This window comes from Babylonia areolata, chromosome 16 (assembly GCF_041734735.1).
Source record: "Babylonia areolata isolate BAREFJ2019XMU chromosome 16, ASM4173473v1, whole genome shotgun sequence".
NCBI classification, from domain to species: domain Eukaryota; kingdom Metazoa; phylum Mollusca; class Gastropoda; order Neogastropoda; family Buccinidae; genus Babylonia; species Babylonia areolata.
This window is the reverse complement of record NC_134891.1, coordinates 30,578,623-30,592,829: the sequence shown is the minus strand read 5'-3', so window position 1 is coordinate 30,592,829 and position 14,207 is coordinate 30,578,623. Positions and strand designations below refer to the sequence as shown.

At 46.6% G+C, this 14,207-nt stretch overlaps 1 protein-coding gene across 5 annotated transcripts in view; it reads right to left on the bottom strand.

Moving 5' to 3' along the window:
• Window positions 1-1,518: 1,518 nt before the first annotated feature.
• Window positions 1,519-14,207, bottom strand: part of LOC143291320 (uncharacterized) — a 29,324-nt gene continuing 16,635 nt past the window's right edge. For 4 of the 5 annotated variants that reach the window (XM_076601184.1, XM_076601182.1, XM_076601186.1 and 1 more), the window contains exons 3-7: window positions 13,478-13,720; window positions 10,623-10,744; window positions 9,982-10,168; window positions 8,863-8,997; window positions 1,519-4,489 (exon numbers count right to left, since the gene is read on the bottom strand). In XM_076601184.1, the coding sequence (XP_076457299.1) occupies window positions 3,884-4,489; window positions 8,863-8,997; window positions 9,982-10,168; window positions 10,623-10,744; window positions 13,478-13,720 (1,293 nt within the window). In that variant the 3' untranslated portion in view covers window positions 1,519-3,883. The remainder of the gene's footprint in view (window positions 4,490-8,862; window positions 8,998-9,981; window positions 10,169-10,622; window positions 10,745-13,477; window positions 13,721-14,207) is intronic. The other variant, XM_076601183.1, reaches the window with a different exon arrangement.

The window sequence follows — 14,207 nt, the reverse complement described above, 5'->3', positions numbered from 1 at the left end:
ACTGACATCTCCCTTCAGACCTTGTTTCTGTGTGTAACACATCCCTTCAGACCTTGTTTCTGTGACTGACACCTCCCTTCAGACCTTGTTTCTGTGTGTAACACATCCCGTCAGACCTTGTTTCTGTGTCTGACACCTCCCTTCAGACCTTGTTTCTGTGTGTAACACCTCCCTTCAGACCTTGTTTCTGTGTGTAACACCTCCCTTCAGACCTTGTTTCTGTGACTGACACCTCCCTTCAGACCTTGTTTCTGTGTGTAACACATCCCTTCAGACCTTGTTTCTGTGACTGACATCTCCCTTCAGACCTTGTTTCTGTGTGTAACACATCCCTTCAGACCTTGTTTCTGTGACTGACACCTCCCTTCAGACCTTGTTTCTGTGTGTAACACATCCCTTCAGACCTTGTTTCTGTGTCTGACACCTCCATTCAGACCTTGTTTCTGTGTGTAACACCTCCCTTCAGACCTTGTTTCTGTGTCTGACACCTCCCTTCAGACCTTGTTTCTGGCTCTGACACCTCCCTTCAGACCTTGTTTCTGTGTGTAACACCTCCCTTCAGACCTTGTTTCTGTGACTGACACCTCCCTTCAGACCTTGTTTCTGTGTGTAACACCTCCCTTCAGACCTTGTTTCTGTGTCTGACACCTCCCTTCAGACCTTTTTTCTTTGACTGACACCTCCCTTCAGACCTTGTTTCTGTATGTAACACATCCCTTCAGACCTTGTTTCTGTGACTGACACCTCCCTTCAGACCTTGTTTCTGTGTGTAACACCTCCCTTCAGACCTTGTTTCTGTGTGTAACACCTCCCTTCAGTCCTCGTCTTCAGGGCCTCAGCTCCTTGGGAAGATGGAGACGAGGTCGGATCTTGGACAGCGTAGACGACCGAATTCGAAGTGGGTCCGCCATGTTGCAGTGGGTTGGCGCGGCAAGCCAGTCATGGTTGACACCGGTTGTTTGGCTAAAACAGCCCCACACTGACTGGAGCAGCAACAGCAGGCACACCACAACACACTTGGACCAGTCACACACCATCTTGTACAGGTATAAAACGGTTAACACAGGTAAAACTACAAAAAACGCTAAAAAGCACGAGCCTGCAAAAGCACCGTGTCGCTACTGAGCGCAGCGCCACCTGTTGTTATATCAGATATACAGACTCAGGATAAATATGGACAGGGCAAAACACACACACACACACACAAGGAATTTCATACATTTTTGTTTATTGATATATTCTAACAGCAGTTACATAGGAAAAAAAATGTGATGAGTTCCAATCAGAGAAAACGTCCTGTTGCTGAACTGTGACCAGGGGTTGGACAAAAATAAGCATCACAAACAGCAGTTAAAATTCATATTTAAAATGTTAAAAAAGTTGTTCCTATCACAGTTAGTTGTTGAACTTCTCGTTCAACATTCAGTGTTTGACAAACATAAGCATCACAATCGTTTTGCAGATATTTGAAGTGAATAACAAAAATAAACATCACAAACGTTTTGCAGATATTTGAAATGAATAACAGAAATAAGCATCACAAACGTTTTGCAGATATTTGGTGAATAACAGAAATAAGCATCACAAACGTTTTGCAGATATTTGGTGAATAACAGAAATAAGCATCACAAACGTTTTGCAGATATTTGGTGAAGAACAGAAATAAGCATCACAAACGTTTTGCAGATATTTAGTGAATAACAGAAATAAGCATCACAAACATTTTGCAGATATTTGGTGAAGAACAGAAATAAGCATCACAAACATTTTGCAGATATTTAGTGAATAACAGAAATAAGCATCACAAACATTTTGCAGATATTTGGTGAATAACAGAAATAAGCATCACAAACATTTTGCAGATATTTGGTGAATAACAGAAATAAGCATCACAAACATTTTGCAGATATTTGGTGAATAACAGAAATAAGCATCACAAACATTTTGCAGATATTTGGTGAAGAACAGAAATAAGCATCACAAACGTTTTGCAGATATTTGGTGAAGAACAGAAATAAGCATCACAAACGTTTTGCAGATATTTGGTGAAGAACAGAACGCGTGAAAATGATCTTGTGAAAGGCGTTCTCTCTCTCTCTCTCTCTCTCTCTCTCTCTTTATTTAGTCATAAGTATTAGAATGAATGAAGGACGGAAAACGATTTGTATTTGACATCTCGAAAATAAAAAGCTGTTTAAAACAAACAGAAAAAAACCCAGAAATGAAACGAAGAAAACAAAGAATGCAAACTATTCTGCGAAACTCAGGGAAACGATTGAACATCTCTTCTAGTCTTGCAACGTGGTTCTAGATTTCTGGGAGGAACTACAAGGTCTTCTAAATAACTGTGACAATGTAGTTAACTTTAGAATTATTAAAGAACTAGTGATGTTTGGTAACGACAAGGAATGTGAGACTGATGACATACAAGACTTTATCATACTTTGTGCCAAAATTTTCCTTTATAATGTAAAATGCAAAATATCACTCCACAATTCGTGGTTTTTAGACAATATCTAAAAACTAAATTAACAGAGGAGTATATAGCTAGGATAAATATGCAGTATATAGAATTTCAGTACAAGTGCAGTTTCTAAAAAGCATTCATCGATGTACAAAATAGTAATTTGAGAACGTAGATGTCCATTTTTGGTCAGCTTACAAAAGTAATTCCTATCCAGTTTTGATCCTTATTTTTTCGGCATAATTGTGCATTCTGTTTTAATGGGTTTTTGTTGTTGTTGTTGTTTGTTTTTTAATAGTTTTTTTTTCCTTTTTCTCGTTTCATTTATTGTTGGCCGTGTAATCAAATACAAAATATAAACTCTGGAAGCGCGTGAAGAGGATAGGGCTGAATTAACTCTCCTCGTTCACAGAAGCCAGGCGTTTTCAAGGTGTGCTTTTGTTTTTAGAAGTGTTTTTTTTCTTTGTTTGCACATGATCAAGTGATGGATTGACACATATGTGGGCACATACATATGTAACTGAGGAAAGAAGGTGGCATATATGTGGGCACATACATATAAACAACATTACTACACACATTTACACAAATACACTAAGTCATTTAAAAAAACTGAGATACCATCACAAACGCTGAAGACTATTTACGGCAAGCAAATGTCCATCTTATAGACATCAGACAGATACTAGGAGGCCTACGTCAATGTAATAGAATTAATGCTTCCTGAATTTTTTTTTTTTTTTTTAGAGAAAAAAAGAATGCAAACTAATGAACCGACGGGATATATCAAACGTGCAATTTCTGTTTTATTCTACTGTTTCAATACAAAAGTGAGGTGAACATGATCAGTTTCTATTTCAGTCTAACTGTCCTTGGTATTCCTAACTTCAACCACTTAAAAAATCTTGACGTAAAAGTACACAGAAGCAAACAAAGTACAGCGAACATCAAAACAAATCTCACCAGCGTGATTACTGAAAGGGGAGCTGTCCCAGTTGTCTTCACCCGCTCACTTGCTGTGCTGAATTACGCATGCGTATTATATAAATGTGTGTGTGTGTGCTCGCGTATGTGCATGTACGCATGTACGTGTGATTGCGTGTGTGTTTTAAGTGCGTGTACATTCAAGCGTGTTGGGTTACGCTGTTGGTCAGGCATCTATTTAGATTTGGTGAAGAGTGTATGTGTATTTGTACGAACGTAGTGTTGCCTCCTTCAGAAAGTGAACTGAACTGAACTCATAATTATACGGAAAGCTCTGCTGCTACAAAAACAGGAATAAATATATTAACTGAAAAACATCTAATATCTGACACAGCGTGTCTTGACGCTACGTGTCCGAAGGCTTTAGAAAAAAATTTTTTTTTAACGATTTCACATTGTTCCGCGTATCATCACGACTGACGAGTCGGTCATCTTTTAATAGTAGTAGTCGTAATCGTAATCGACGCCACCGTAATCGTAATCGACGCCACCGTAATCGTAATCGACGCCACCGAAATCGTAATCGACGCCACCGTAATCGTAATCGAAATCGTCGTAAAACTGCCTCCTCTGACGTCTTCGGGGAGGGGGCCTGCTGACCTTGCCCATGGCCTGCAGGGTCTGCAGCAGCCACTTGCCTCTCTGCTTCAGCCTGGCCGGCACGCTGCCGCTGACGAAGAACTTGAGCAGCTTGTGGAAACCTTCAGACACCGGGAAGTTGGCGCGGTCCGCTTCAAACCTGGTGATGGTGTCCTCCAATTCCTCCAGCTTGGCCGCCCAGTACAGCTTGAGCAGGACGCGGTCCATGCTCGGGTCGTGCTCCCCTTCCGGTCGGAGCTGGCGGGTCAGGATGAACTTCTCGTAGGGAGCGATGTGGTTGAGGGGGGTGCTGGCTGTGTACTTGTGCTGGATGTCGTCCAGAATCAGCTTGTGAATTCCGTCCAGCACGCGCTGGGCCTGTGTCTTCAGGGGGGTCCCATCCAGCACCTTGACGTAGGCATTGATCAGTGTGCAGACGCCGTGAGCGTCATAGTCCTTGCCCTGTGCCGCCACAAACAGGAGAGCACAGTCATGAACCATGTGCTGTTAACTAAAGGAATTAATTCTGCTGGCATTGTATCGGGTGTCCCCCCAAAAGTGAACCGCTGTTTGACAAGTATTTTCTCAGTGATAGAGAAACCGAATTCACTGAAAATTTTCACGCAGTTACCTTAGGGTATCAGCAAAAAGTCTGCAAAATATCTAAAAGTTCGAGTATTGTCAAATTCAAAACAGCATGTCAAAAAATCCAATATCAGAGCTGTGCAATGTGACCTTCATCATGTTCATGTCAGCTGCCAGGTGTTGGCATCTGTCAATCAGTGTCAGTATAAAATAGCCTGTCTGGGTGTCAAGTCTATTGATTTTTTAAAAATTGTCGTCTGTATCCAAAATCAATTCTGTCCAAAGTTTCAGTTTGGAAGGATCAACCATGCCTTTGAGTGAAAGTGATAAGGTTAGCATTGAAAATTGTTTCAAGGAGAAAGACTGGGGTGGAAGAAGGATCGCCATTCTTTGCACAGAAGACTTGTTCACTTGTAAATCGCTTGCAGCTTCTCTAACAGATATGTGGGTTCCTTTGTTCTCCTCCTGGGATTGAATCAGTCCTCAACACGGTCCTTGTTCTCCTCCGAACATGCAGTCGTGGGTCTCTCACTGCCAGTTTAACGTGCTACTGACCCTCTAATGCGCATTTTAGCGATAAGTCTATTTACAGTGACATGACTCCACCCCTTGCCTGGAAATTCCTTTACGATCCTCCTTCCAACAATAACAGCAGCAGTAGTAGCAGCAGCAGTACTGACGAGCACACAGGGCACACAGCACCAATAACAGTATTGACAAGAGCACACAGGGCACACAGCACCAATAACAACAGTATTGACTAGAGCACACAGGGCACACAGCACCAATAACAGTATTGACAAGAGCACACAGGGCACACAGCACCAATAACAACAGTATTGACAACAGCACACAGGGCACACAGCACCAATAACAACAGTATTGACAAGAGCACACAGGGCACACAGCACCAATAACAGTATTGACAAGAGCACACAGGGCACACAGCACCAATAACAACAGTATTGACAAGAGCACACAGGGCACACAGCACCAATAACAACAGTATTGACAAGAGCACACAGGGCACACAGCACCAATAGCAACAGCAGTATTGACAAGAGCACACAGGGCACACAGCACCAATAGCAACAGCAGTATTGACAAGAGCACACAGGGCACACAGCACCAATAACAACAGCAGTATTGACAAGAGCACACAGGGCACACAGCACCAATAACAACAGTATTGACAACAGCACACAGGGCACACAGCACCAATAACAACAGTATTGACAAGAGCACACAGGGCACACAGCACCAATAACAACAGTACTGACAAGAGCACACAGGGCACACAGCACCAATAACAACAGTACTGAAAAGAGCACACAGGGCACACAGCACCAATAACAACAGTACTGAAAAGAGCACACAGGGCACACAGCACCAATAACAACAACAGTATTGACAACAGCACACAGGGCACACAGCACCAATAACAACAGTATTGACAAGAGCACACAGGGCACACAGCACCAATAACAACAGTATGGACAAGAGCACACAGCACCAATAACAACAGCAGTATTGACAACAGCACACAGCACCAATAACAACAGTATTGACAAGAGCACACAGGGCACACAGCACCAATAGCAACAGCAGTATTGACAAGAGCACACAGGGCACACAGCACCAATAACAACAGCAGTATTGACAAGAGCACACAGGGCACACAGCACCAATAACAACAGCAGTATTGACAAGAGCACAGAGGGCTCACAGCACCAATAACAACAGTATTGACAAGAGCACACAGGGCACACAGCACCAATAACAACAGTATTGACAAGAGCACACAGGGCACACAGCACCAATAACAACAGTACTGACAAGAGCACACAGGGCACACAGCACCAATAACAACAGTATTGACAAGAGCACACAGGGCACACAGCACCAATAACAACAGTATTGACAAGAGCACACAGGGCACACAGCACCAATAACAACAGTATTGACAAGAGCACACAGGGCACACAGCACCAATAACAACAGCAGTATTGACAAGAGCACACAGGGCACACAGCACCAATAACAACAGCAGTATTGACAAGAGCACACAGGGCACACAGCACCAATAACAACAGTATTGACAAAAGCACAGAGGGCTCACAGCACCAATAACAACAGTATTGACAAGAGCACACAGGGCACACAGCACCAATAACAACAGTATTGACAAGAGCACACAGGGCACACAGCACCAATAACAACAGTATTGACAAGAGCACACAGGGCACACAGCACCAATAACAACAGTATGGACAAGAGCACACAGGGCACACAGCACCAATAACAACAGTATTGACAAGAGCACACAGGGCACACAGCACCAATAACAACAGTATTGACAAGAGCACACAGGGCACACAGCACCAATAGCAACAGCAGTATTGACAAGAGCACACAGGGCACACAGCACCAATAACAACAGTATTGACAAGAGCACACAGGGCACACAGCACCAATAACAACAGTATTGACAAGAGCACACAGGGCACACAGCACCAATAACAGTTTCAGTTTCACTTTCAGTTTCACTTTCTCAAGGAGGCGTCACTGCGTTCGGACAAATCCATACACGCTACACCACATCTGTTGAGCAGATGCCTGACCAGCAGCATAACCCAACGCGCTTAGTCAGGCCTTGAGTGCATGCTTACATATTTGTGTACCTATGAAAGTGGATTTCATTTTACGTAATTTCGCCAGAGGACAACACTCTCGTTGCCATGGGTTCTTTTTCAGTGCGCCAAGTGCGTGCTGCACACGGGACCTCGGTTTATCATCTCATCCGAAAGACTAGACGCTCAGTTTGATTTTCCAGTCAAACTTAGGAGAAAGGGCGAGAGCGGGATTCGAACCCACACCCTCACGGACTCTCTGTATTGGCAGCTGAGCGTCTTAACCATTCTGCCACCTTCCTCCCAATAACAACAGTACTGAAAAGAGCACACAGGGCACACAGCACCAATAACAACAGTACTGAAAAGAGCACACAGGGCACACAGCACCAATAACAACAGTATTGACAAGAGCACACAGGGCACACAGCACCAATAACAACAGCAGTATTGACAAGAGCACACAGGGCACACAGCACCAATAACAACAACAGTACTGAAAAGAGCACACAGGGCACACAGCACCAATAACAACAGTATTGACAAGAGCACACAGGGCACACAGCACCAATAACAACAGCAGTATTGACAAGAGCACACAGGGCACACAGCACCAATAACAACAGTATTGACAAGAGCACACAGGGCACACAGCACCAATAACAACAGTACTGACAAGAGCACACAGGGCACACAGCACCAATAACAACAGTATTGACAAGAGCACACAGGGCACACAGCACCAATAACAACAGTATTGACAAGAGCACACAGGGCACACAGCACCAATAACAACAGTATTGACAAGAGCACACAGGGCACACAGCACCAATAACAACAGTATTGACAAGAGCACACAGGGCACACAACACCAATAACAACAGTACTGAAAAGAGCACACAGGGCACACAGCACCAATAACAACAGCAGTATTGACAAGAGCACACAGGGCACACAGCACCAATAACAACAGTACTGAAAAGAGCACAGAGGGCTCACAGCACCAATAACAACAGTATTGACAACAGCACACAGGGCTCACAGCACCAATAACAACAGTACTGACAAGAGCACACACGGCACACAGCACCAATAACAACAGTATTGACAACAGCACACACGGCACAGAGCACCAATAACAACAGCAGTATTGACAAGAGCACACACGGCACACAGCACCAATAACAACAACAGTATTGACAAGAGCACACACGGCACACAGCACCAATAACAACAGCAGTATTGACAACAGCACACAGCACCAATAACAACAGCAGTATTGACAACAGCACACAGCACCAATAACAACAGCAGTATTGACAAGAGCACACAGCACCAATAACAACAGCAGTGTTGACAACAGCACACAGCACCAATAACAACAGCAGTATTGACAACAGCACACAGCACCAATAACAACAGCAGTATTGACAAGAGCACACAGCACCAATAACAACAGCAGTATTGACAACAGCACACAGCACCAATAACAACAGCAGTATTGACAACAGCACACAGGGCACAGAGCGCCAATAACAACAGCAGTATTGACAAGAGCACACAGCACCAATAACAACAGCAGTATTGACAACAGCACACACGGCACAGCACAGTACGGACCTGTTGCTTCATGTCCTGTTCAACCTCATCCAGCTTGGCTTTCATCTGCTGCAGTTTCAGGTCCCGGATGGTGGCCGGAAGACCCAGTTCGGCGACCTCGTTCAGACGTAACATCTCCAGCGCCTCCACCACGTTCTGCCAGCAGAACAGAAGCGTGGATATGCATGCTTTGAGATTTGATTTATACATTTATTCATTTACTTATTCATCTAGTCGTTCTATTTTTCAGTTATTCTTTCAAGTTTTCATGCGCTCTTGTATGCTCTTATGCATTGCTTCATGTGTCGTGAGGCGCTTAGATTCAGTTTCAGTTTCAGTAGCTCAAGGAGGCGTCACTGCGTTCGGACAAATCCATATACGCTACACCACATCTGCCAAGCAGATGCCTGACCAGCAGCGTAACGCAACGCGCTTAGTCAGGCCTTGAGGGGGAAAAAAAGGGTGAATAAATAATAGATAAGCTTACACAAATAAATAAATAAATAAATAATAACTATAATGAAAAAAAGGTAGTAGTAGTAGTAGTAGTAGTAATTAAAAAAAACCCTAACCCTAACCCTAGGCGCTTAGAGCCCAATATATGTGGAGTTTGTGCCACACCATCACCATCATCATCATCATCATCATCATCAGTGGTAGAAGTAGTGGTAAAAGACACATCAAGATCTACAGCCTCTTCTTGTAAGCTCACACGTTGGTTCAGTAGAAGTCACAGTCTTAAAGGACAGATCTACAGCCTCCTGGTGTGGCTCATTAACACACTGCCGATTCCTGGTGATGGGAGAGTGGCATCAGGCAAGTTGAACTGTATTGCCTGGCTTTTGTCTGCATGTGGTCAGTGATGTCAGCAGTGTGTGTTAACTTTCGTGGTCAGTGATGTCAGCAATGTGTGTTGACTTACACAGTCAGTGATGTCAGCAATGTGTGTTGACTTACACAGTCAGTGATGTCAGCAATGTGTGTGTTGACTTACACAGTCAGTGATGTCAGCAATGTGTGTGTTGACTTACACAGTCAGTGATGTCAGCAATGTGTGTTGACTTACACAGTCAGTGACGTCAGCAATGTGTGTGTTGACTTACACAGTCAGTGATGTCAGCAATGTGTGTGTTGACTTGCCTGGTCATTGACGTCAGCAGACCGCAGTGACCTGGCCGATGTTTCAGCGACCCCCTTCAGGGTGGCCACCATCACATCCCGCTCCTCTCTCTTCACGGCCTCCAGAACATCCGGTTCCTTCACCGCCTTCAGTTCACGTTGCAGACGTGCTTGGTAAGCCCGCGTCACACCTTTCTCCTCCAGCAGTCTGGGATCAGGGAAGTCGTTCCAGTGAAATGATCGGCATAAGTAATGCTTTCAGTTTGGTTTGTCAGAGAGAGAGAGAGAGAGAGAGAGAGAGAGAGGAGAAGAAGAAGAAGAAGAAGAAGAAGAAGAAATGTACATTATCTCTCTCACACATACACACACGCATGTACATTTACGAACGCGCACACTCTCTCTCTCTCTCTCTCTCTCTCTCTCTCTCTCTCTCACACACACACACACACACACACACACACACACACACACGTTCGTCGAATATCACTCAATAGTAGAAGTTCAAAAACCGAAGACTCCTCCTCCTCCTCCTACTACTACTACTACTAATGCGATGACGACGACTACAACTACTACTACACACACACACCCCACCACCACCACCACCACAACAACAACAGGGACAGGAGCAGCAACAACAGCAACATCGCAACAATTGTTACTTCATCTGAGCGGTGTAGATTTCCGGTATGAGAGCAACTACGTCATTGGCTGCATAATCAATCATTTCCTGGGTCAGAGGTCGCTTTGCCCAGTACGGTCCTTCTGTCCTGTTCATTTTTCTCTGAAACACACACACACACACACACACACGCACGCACGCACGCACGCACGCACGCACGCACGCACACACACACACACACACACACACAAACCTGTTTCGTTCGTGCAAATGTAGTTACTGTAGGTCCTTGTGTCTACCTTCCAACTTACGATGTGGTGATAGTACAGATTGAGACTTTGCAGGATTGAGGTGTCAGACTGGTTTAAGCAGATGTGGTGTCGCGTATATGGATTTGAATATGGGGGTTATTTTAGTCTGGCTGGTGTGGGGGGCGGGGTTACATTTAACCGAGCACAGGCTGTCAAATACGAACCCCCACATCAGCTTTCGTTCTGTTACAATGGAGAGGAGGGGGTGGTGGGGGGGGGCGGTGGGGGGATGGAGGGAAAGGCCAGTCCAGGACGCCCCCCCTCCCCTTCAGCTTTCGCTCTGTTACAATGGAGAGGGGGTGGGGGTGAAAAGGCCAGCCCAGTACGCCCCCCCACCACACCCCCGTGGAAAAAAGGAGAAAAAGGGCAGAGCAGAAAGTGAGAGGAGTGTTGGCAGATAAGGCCTGACCATTCTGCCACCTTCTGCCCCTTTCAACAGCCAGGTGGCCTTCACCCGCCATAGGCTTTTGGGTATCTACCTACCCTACATCCCTTTCCACCATGTGCTTTTGGGTATCTACCTACCCTAAACCCCTTTCCGTCATGAGCTTTTGGGTATCTACCTACCCTACATCCCTTTCCACCATGTGCTTTTGCGTATCTACCTACCCTACATCCCTTTCCACCATGTGCTTTTGGGTATCTACCTACCCTACACCCCACCCCGCCATGTGCTTTTGGGTATCTACCTACCCTACACCCCTTTCCGTCATGTGCTTTTGGGTATCTACCTACCTTACATCCCTTTCCACCATGTGCTTTTGGGTATCTACCTACCCTACACCCCACCCCGCCATGTGCTTTTGGGTATCTACCTACCCTACACCCCTTTCCGTCATGTGCTTTTGGGTATCTACCTACCTTACATCCCTTTCCACCATGTGCTTTTGGGTATCTACCTACCCTACACCCCACCCCGCCATGTGCTTTTGGGTATCTACCTACCCTACACCCCACCCCGCCATAGGCTTTTGGGTATCTACCTACCCTACATCCCTTTCCACCATGTGCTTTTGGGTATCTACCTACCCTACACCCCTTTCCGTCATGTGCTTTTGGGTATCTACCTACCCTACACCCCACCCCGCCATGTGCTTTTGGGTATCTACCTACCCTAAACCCCACCCCGCCATGTGCTTTTGGGTATCTACCTACCCTACACCCCTTTCTGCCATGTGGTTTTGGGTATCTACCTACCTTACATCCCTTTCCACCATGTGCTTTTGGGTATCTACCTACCCTACACCCCTTTCCGTCATGTGCTTTTGGGTATCTACCTACCCTACACCCCACCCCGCTATGTGATATGAATACCCCCCTACCGTACATCCCTGTCGGGTATCCCCCTACCCTACATCCCTGTCGGGTATCCCCCCTCTACATCCCTGTCGGGTATCCCCCTCTACATCCCTGTCGGGTATCCCCCTACCCTACATCCCTGTCGGGTATCCCTCTCTACATCCCTGTCGGGTATCCCCCCTACATCCCTGTCGGGTATCCCCCTACCCTACATCCCTGTCGGGTATCCCCCTCTACATCCCTGTCGGGTATCCCCCTACCCTACATCCCTGTCGGGTATCCCCCTCTACATCCCTGTCGGGTATCCGCCTACTCTACATCCCTGTCGGGTATCCCCCCTGACATCCCTGTCGGGTATCCCCCTCTACATCCCTGTCGGGTATCCCCCCTGACATCCCTGTCGGGTATCCACCTCTACATCCCTGTCGGGTATCCCCCCTGACATCCCTGTCGGGTATCCCCCCTGACATCCCTGTCGGGTATCCCCCTCTACATCCCTGTCGGGTATCCCCCTCTACATCCCTGTCGGGTATCCCCCTACACTACATCCCTGTCGGGTATCCCCCCTGACATCCCTGTCGGGTATCCCCCCTGACATCCCTGTCGGGTATCCCCCTACACTACATCCCTGTCGGGTATCCCCCTCTACATCCCTGTCGGGTATCCCCCTACACTACATCCCTGTCGGGTATCCCCCTACACTACATCCCTGTCGGGTATCCCCCTACACTACATCCCTGTCGGGTATCCCCCTCTACATCCCTGTCGGGTATCCCCCTCTACATCCCTGTCGGGTATCCCCCCTGACATCCCTGTCGGGTATCCCCCTACACTACATCCCTGTCGGGTATCCCCCTCTACATCCCTGTCGGGTATCCCCCTCTACATCCCTGTCGGGTATCCCCCCTGACATCCCTGTCGGGTATCCCCCTCTACATCCCTGTCGGGTATCCCCCTACACTACATCCCTGTCGGGTATCCCCCTCTACATCCCTGTCGGGTATCCCCCTCTACATCCCTGTCGGGTATCCCCCTCTACATCCCTGTCGGGTATCCCCCTCTACATCCCTGTCGGGTATCCCCCTCTACATCCCTGTCGGGTATCCCCCTACCCTACATCCCTGTCGGCTATCCCCCTACCCACATACTTGTCGGCTATCCCCCTACCCACATACTTGTCGGCTATCCCCCTACCCACATACCTGTCGGGTATCCCCCTACTTCACAGCCCCACCCGACAGGGGTGGCCTGGCCCAGTCATCTAAGTGATGCAGAAAGTTCTCACCGTGACCACGTCCTTGTCACAGTCCACCAGGTTTGCTTTCTCCGGGCAGTAGATGGCGCACACGTCGCCCAGTTTGGCGCGTTTCGGGAACTTGTGACCCTCTGCCTTCTGCAGCTCCATGTGCGCCACCTGGGTATCGTGCACGTTCCGTAACTCTACATTGTGCTGCCAGAGCAGCGCCGTCTGGTCGTTCTTGGCTGAGTGAAGCACCTGGCGAGACACGTGCGGAATTGCTGCTGCTTGCTTGGTGACAACAACAACAACAGCAATCATCATCATCATTGCCACTACCACCATCATTATCGTCATGATCATGATAATTATTGTTGTCAGCATCATCACCACCACCACCACCACCATCATCATCATCACAACACCATCCGTATCGTTATCGTCATCGTCATCATCATCATCATCACTACCACCATTAACACCATCCGTATCAGCATCATCATTATCATCATCATCATTTGTTCCAGTAACAGTACCAGAAGCAGCAGCAGCAGCAACAACAACAGCAACAACAACAACAGCAGCAACAACGACAACAACTGTGATCATTCTGCCTGCAATTTGTAGTAGTGTATTGATGTATACATATTTTATTTTCCCCCCTCCATGTCCTCTTGTGTGGTATGATGCACTGTTGTGTGGTATGATGCACTGTTGTGTGGTATGATGCCCTGTTGTGTGGTATGATGCACTGTTGTGTGGAATGATGCACTGTTGT